This window comes from Colobus angolensis, unplaced genomic scaffold, assembly GCF_000951035.1.
Source record: "Colobus angolensis palliatus isolate OR3802 unplaced genomic scaffold, Cang.pa_1.0 Scaffold11, whole genome shotgun sequence".
In the NCBI taxonomy this organism is placed as follows: Eukaryota; Metazoa; Chordata; class Mammalia; order Primates; family Cercopithecidae; genus Colobus; species Colobus angolensis.
The window spans coordinates 16725577-16732540 of NW_012112030.1; the positions used below are offsets into that span (position 1 = coordinate 16725577).

The window sequence follows — 6964 nt, forward strand, 5'->3', positions numbered from 1 at the left end:
AGCCAGGATGGTCTCGATCTCCTGACCTCGTGATCCGCCCGTCTCGGCCTCCCAAAGTGCTGGGATTACAGGCTTGAGCCACCGCGCCCGGCCGCAATAACTTATTTTCATTGTACTGTAGAATTCCATTGAATGAATGCCCCCAAATTATACGTATTTATTCTGTTGTTGAATACCTGGTTGTTTCCAGTTTTGTGTTATTACTGATAGTTCTCCTATGCATGTTTTCAAATTTGTTAGACATTGTTTTTCTTTTTTCTCTTTGAGACGGAGTTTCACTCTTGTTGCCCAGGCTGGAGTGCAATGGTGCGATCTCGGCTCACCACAACCTCCGCCTCGCAGGTTCAAGTGATTATCCTGCTTCAGCCTCCTGAGTAGCTGGGATAACAGGAGCCTGCCACCACACTCAGCTAATTCTTTGTATTTTTAATAGAGGCGGGTTTTCACCATGTTGGCCAGGCTGGTCACCGACTCTTGACCTCAGGTGATCCAACCGCGTTGGCCTCCCACACTACTGGAAATACAGGTGTGAGTCACTGTGCCCGGCCCAAAATCGAATTATACTATATATGGTGTTCTGCCACTTCCTTTTATTTTGGACAACTTTTTCTTTCCACATGTTACAGTGCCAACACATTCTTTTCAGTACTTGCATAGTATCCCTTTGCATAAAACACAATTTATTTGTCTCATTGTTGGAACTTTGGGTAATGTTTCCAGTGTGTTTTAAAAGAGTGCTACAAAACATTAGTCTGTGTGTAGTTTTGTATATTCCTGGGAATATTTTTCTAAGACATTTCTTGCTAGTCAAGAGGTATATATATATATATTACAGATTCTGAACTTATATTGTCTTGTATATGATATGTCCATTAACATAACACAGAAATAGACTGTAAACAGGAGTCCTTTATTGTGTGGTGTTGGTGAAGTATAGGCGAGAATAGGAGAAAATTGCCTATAAAGTGACAGTCAACTTTTATTTTCTATTGGTTTGTTTATTGTGGTAAATTAACAAACATATAGATAGATTATCAAAATAATATGATGTACAATGTCTTCTACTAAATTCTTAAATTTCAAATGAGAAATCCTGTGCTCAATTATTAGTTTTTTAATATGAACATTAAGAAGAGCTTAATTCTTCTTGGAGCCATAAAGACTAGGACCACTGTTCAAGTCATGTTTCTCACTATCATTCTTATTATCCTCAAGCCCACAAAAATTACTGCTTTATTTCCAATTTACTAAAGCTGGCAATGTGAGTGAACACTAGTAAATTAGATGATTGCTTACAGATATAGGGAAACATGCTTTTGCCCCAAAATTGGAAATGAGGAGAACTTCAAAGCAAGGCCACCCATTAGCCACACAATCAATTGCTGGGAAATTGTTGAGATCTTACTCTATCTAGCACTGTACATCTTAAAAACTAAATATCTCAAATAAATATAGCTAAAGCTTTAAAGTCCCTTGAAGTCTAAAACCTTAACAATGTTTATCAAAGCATGTTCTAGGAATCATCTCCATCAACACACTGGAGTTAGTATTTGAAATGCAGATTTCCTGACCTGACCCCAGACCCATGGACTCAGAAACATTTGGCATTTGCCAAGAATCTGCATTTTTAACAAGTTTCCATTTGCTTAACCATTTCCTTTCAGTATTTTTATGCACAGCAAAGCCTGAGAAATATTACTTGAAGCATGTTTAATCACTTATCACCATCATCAACTAAAAGTAATGTATCACATGCTTCAGTAGAGACATCTTAGAAAGCCATAATTTCTACTTTCAAAAAAATCCCAATAGTTTTAAACCATTTTTCACAAAAGAGATAGATGGGCATATTTTATAGAGATTTTGTATTTTGTAAAATTTGTGTTATAGGCATATGTTGAGGTTATATAATTGATGTATACCTGAAGTTGCCTATGTGGAATAATTTTTATTTCTATTTTGAGTCTTAATCTTTTTGTACAAAGTTTATTAACAAATCATAAAGTATCATCTGTGTAAATGTGTTTCATCATTTTATTTCATTTAAAGTGAAGTACAGTTGTGTTTAATTTTTCTATAAAGTATATCAGCTAAATAATTTGTAATGTAGTTCACGAGCAGTTGGACACTAATAGAAGTTTTCACAGAAATTTTAATGAATAAAGAAAAAATAAGAAGTTTACTTCAAAATTACTAAAAAATATTTAAGAGAGAAACTAAAGGAAGCCTTCTAGAATTTGACTTACTGATAAAATATTTTACAAGGACAAATAATTAGGTTGGGTGAAGTGAGGTAGAAGGATTGAATTAAAATATTTTGATAAAGAGATGAGGTGATTGAAGTAATGAACATGAGAATTTCAAGAGTCATCTCAGATTAAAGGGAAAAAATTAAATGATGTAAGAGATGGCTTAGTCAAAAGAAAACATTGCTTGGTCTGCTATATACATTCATTCGGTTATGCTGTTGACTTCTTTCTAAGTTCTCTAATTTATGGTGTTTTATTCTTTTCCTCAAAGGGAATCTCTTAGTTATAACATTTGTTAGCTACTTTGGAGCCAAACTTCACAGGCCAAAAATAATCGGAGCAGGGTGTCTAATAATGGGAGTTGGAACATTGCTCATTGCAATGCCTCAGTTCTTCATGGAGCAGTAAGTCTAAAGCAATCATCTTTTCCTTGCCTTTCCAAACAACTGCATTTCTCCCTTTTATGATGATAATTAATTATGTAAATTTAAGCTTAATCCATGATAACTTTGTCTTACTTTTGTTACATTCTCTCTGGATAAAATTTCAGAACAATTTTATAATTTTTCTTCTGACAATAAACTGTAAAAAAACTGATAGATTACTGTATATTGATATCAACAAGATTAAAGAAAGATTTTACCAACTATGCTTTGAGTCAAATGCTTTAATTTAGCTGTGGAGGCAAAATACGTAACTGAAAATAAATTAACATGTGGTAAATGTCAAATAGGTAATTAATGAACACTACAGATAATAAATTCTGGATTATGGAACACTGGCTGGTAGATAATTAACTCAGGGATATATTATCAACTCAAACAACTATTCAATGTCTCAACAGTATCTCTTAGACCTTTGTCAATGGAAGTGGGGTGTCTGTATCCTCTAACCCTAAAGCCTACTTTTGGTACTTTTGTTAATATATGCACACGACTTTAGTAGTTCCAAAGATTTTTACCTATATCATTTTTGCCCTTATAGTAACCTGTGAGGTAAGAGAACATAGTTTATCTTTTTTACTTTAGAGCTAAGGACCAGACACCATGACTTGAAGAGCTTTATGACTTTTGTAAATTTAGGTGTCTCGTAATTATGGAACCAGAACCCTAAAACAGGTCAGTTGACTTGTCAAGCAGCAGTCTTCATACATACCCATGCCACTGCCTTTCTCTGTGTTTATCTACTGCTGATAAAGGAAATGACTATCAAAAGGTTTCAAAGTAAGAGAATATTTTAGAAAATTATATTTCAAGTGATACTTTATTATCCACTCTAGATCATTGTATCAGGACAGTTTAAAGCTGGAGAGGCTTAGAAATGATCTAGTCTGAACTTTTTCTTGAATTTCTAGACCATTACATAAGTACAGTCAGATTTTGACCTCCCTGGCCAATCTATCAAGGTAGGGCCCAGAATTCTTTCAGAATTTTCTACCCATTTGGGTGAATTCCTGGGACCCTAAATTTTTAGTTGGGGGGATTCTGTGGTTTGGGGCTTCTGCCTGCTCTTTGGACAACCTCCTTCCCTAGGCCAGAAGTTTCCTTGATCATTGAGATTCCACAGAAATGTTATATGTGTTCAGCCTATAGAAAGAATGGAAAAGAAGAATGAGAAAATGGGTCTCCAACCTGCCTAATTCCTGCTTGATCTTAGTTGTGTTGCTGTTATCTGCCGATTCATTGAGTCTCCATGTGACAGTTTACTCAGGGGGAAAAGCAATTCCACTACTGAAAAAATTAAAAACGTGAAAGTAGTCACATAGGATAGATAAATCCATTACTCTAGACTTAAATCACTCTGCAGTGGATCAGCAGCTCTTCCATGTGACAATGGCTACATTACTTAATTTTTCTAGGTCTCACTTTCTGCATCTTAAAACAGGTATTAAAAATAATTCCTAGCTCATAATGCCATTGCAAATATTAAGTGAGATGACACAGGTAAAATGCTTATAAAGGTTACCAGCCTAACTAGTAGCTGTGTCATCATTGTTGTGTGTTATCAATCCTTTTAGCTAATTAAGCCAACTGGTTTTAACCAGCAATGGTTTTGTCTTAAAGCTGCTGTATATAGATGAATAATTTTATTACTTTAAGTTAGTGACAAATATTGAATACCTATATAAGAAAATCAGAGGAAAAAATGTATTAAAAAGAAGGTCAGACAACCAGACAGGCTAGTGTTGACAAAGGATATCAAAGGGACAGAGACAGATTCTTATCCAACATTTTTGATATGCTAGAGGATATATTTGTTTATTTATTTTTTAATATACTTGCCAGGTACAATGCCAGGTAATGGAGCTATTTCTGTGAGAAAACAAAATAGAACAAACACACACACAATTCTTCCTTCATGAGGCTTGCTCTCTACTGAGGCTCTAATTTCTTTCCATCTTTACACAACATTAGTCACTAACTGGGTACTTATCCAAAATGTGATTTTCGTTCTCTAAGAGATAACTGTGCTCTGTCTCCTTTACAGAAATATCCTTGATGTCCAACAAAAGCTATTAATCATGGATAGCAACTATTGAGGGCCTATTCCTAATAGGCTGTTTAGTTTTATGTGTTAGCTCATTTACCTTATTAATTTAGCAAGTATATATATATATATTTGTGAAATATATATATACACACACACATATATATATATAATTTTTCTAGGAAGTCAAGAAAGAGTAGTGACAAAATAGTCCCTGCCCTCATAGATCTTCTGAGGAGACAAAAAATAAACAGATAAATACAGTACGTCAGAGAATGGTAAGAACTACAGAGAAAAATAACCCAGTAAAGACACATAAGGAGTATGTGTGGTGGGTTTGGGGTGGTTGCAGTATCAAGTAGGGTAGTCAACGTATGGCTCACAGAGTTCATGACATTTGAAGAAGACCTGATAATAGTAAAGAGGACAGTCATGTGGATATCTGGGGAAGAAGACTTCTAGCCTAAGTGAACAGTGAAGGCCAAGTTTCTTCAGTAGGAGGAAGTGTGGCGCATGGATGACCTGCAAGGAGGCCTGTGTGGCTAAAAGGCAATGACCACGGGGAAAGCACAGAAGATGAATGCTGAGAAGTAAAAGGGAATGAGAGAATATGTCAGCGTTGTTTCTCACTTTGATGGGCATTTGAATCACCTGAGGCTCTTGGTAAACTGCAGATTGTGATTCAGTGGCCCTGGGGTTGGTGCTGAGATTCAGCTGATGTTGCTGGTCTGCAGACCATCCTTTGAGTCGTAAGGTTAAGACAAGTACAAGTATTTAGTTTGTCCTCTGAATGAGATGCGAAGTTGTTAGAAGGTTTTAAGCAGAGTGACATGATCTTACTTATATTTTTAAAGGATCACACTGACTGCTGCTTGGAGAATTGACTCTGGTGGGCAAGCTTGGAAGCAGGCAGACTATTTAGGAGGCTACTGTAAAATTTCCTACATCAAAGTCAAGAGTGCATCAGTCAGGATTTGAATGCAGGTCAGAACTAAAGCTAAAGCCTCTAATGTGAAAGCATTTATAATATTAGTCCCAGATTTACATAATTACACCTTTGTCTCTTCTTCAACAGAGTTTAGGTACAGACCACATCCATAACTCTCATTTTACAACTAAGTCAATTAAAACCTAAAACTTAATTTTTTTAGAGTATCACAGACAGCAATTAGTAATAAAAGTGGCACTTAAATAAGGTACCAGTTATTTGAAATCAAAATAATTATGATACTTGCAACAGTAACCTGTTGTCAGCAGGAACTGAGTTAAAATAACGAAAATTTTTCAAAATACTCCATGATCACCATCCGTACTTACTTCAATAGTCTTGAAGCATCATAACAGTCAATGGTTTATCTGTAATTATTAACAAAATAAAATTATATTTACCATAATTTCAATGCTAAATGTTTCATGTGTACTTAAGAATTGAAAACAGTCAACCTCACTGAATGATTCTTAACCTACTATGGTCAGGGAACCTTTGATAAAATTATAAAACCTGTAACCCTCTTCTGTTAAGCATTCACATAAAAACATACATACAAAAATGTTCTTACATTTTCAGTGGGGTTCATCAACCCATTGAGGTGTAGACTGCACAAAACAGATTTAAGGTAACCTATTTATCAACTTGAGTATTTTAATAATGCAATACATCTTTTCTTTACCATGCTGAATAAACTGTTCTTTACTATTAATATGCCAATGCATATTCCTATGAATACTAACCTTTGGCCAAATAGTGCCTGAATAAAATGAGAATCAAGATGATATTGGGATGTTTTCTTACCAGATACCTCTCCCCCAAGGGGTACAAAGAGTGTGGAGAATGTGGCATATGAAGGGTAATTTGAGTGCAAGAGTAGAACTGGGAGATTGTAGATTAGCATTATCACAGGCTGCCCACTAAGCAATGGCCCTTTATCCCAGCTGCTATCATAACCTTATAAATAGGGAAATGGGTGGAATCAGAAGTAACTTGTGGCCGGGCACGGTGGCTCACGCCTGTAATTCCAGCACTTTGGGAGACTGAGGTCAGGAGATCAAGACCATCTTGACTAACATGGTGAAACCCTGTCTGTACTAAAAATACAAAAAGTTAGCCGGGCATGGTGGTGGGTGCCTGTAGTCTCAGATACTCGGGAGGCTGAGGCAGGAGAATGGTGTGAACCCAGGAGGCAGAACTTGCAGTGAGCAGTGATCCTGCCACTGCACTCCAGCCTGGG

General features: G+C 36.0%; 1 protein-coding gene across 4 annotated transcripts in view; it reads left to right on the forward strand.

The window, feature by feature from the left end:
• SLCO1C1 (solute carrier organic anion transporter family, member 1C1) overlaps nucleotides 1-6964 on the forward strand; it is a 58168-nt gene that overhangs the window by 8224 nt on the left and 42980 nt on the right. For all 4 annotated transcript variants that reach the window (XM_011954937.1, XM_011954951.1, XM_011954958.1 and 1 more), the window contains one exon: nucleotides 2521-2653. In XM_011954937.1, coding sequence (XP_011810327.1) covers nucleotides 2521-2653 — 133 coding nt within the window. The remainder of the gene's footprint in view (nucleotides 1-2520; nucleotides 2654-6964) is intronic.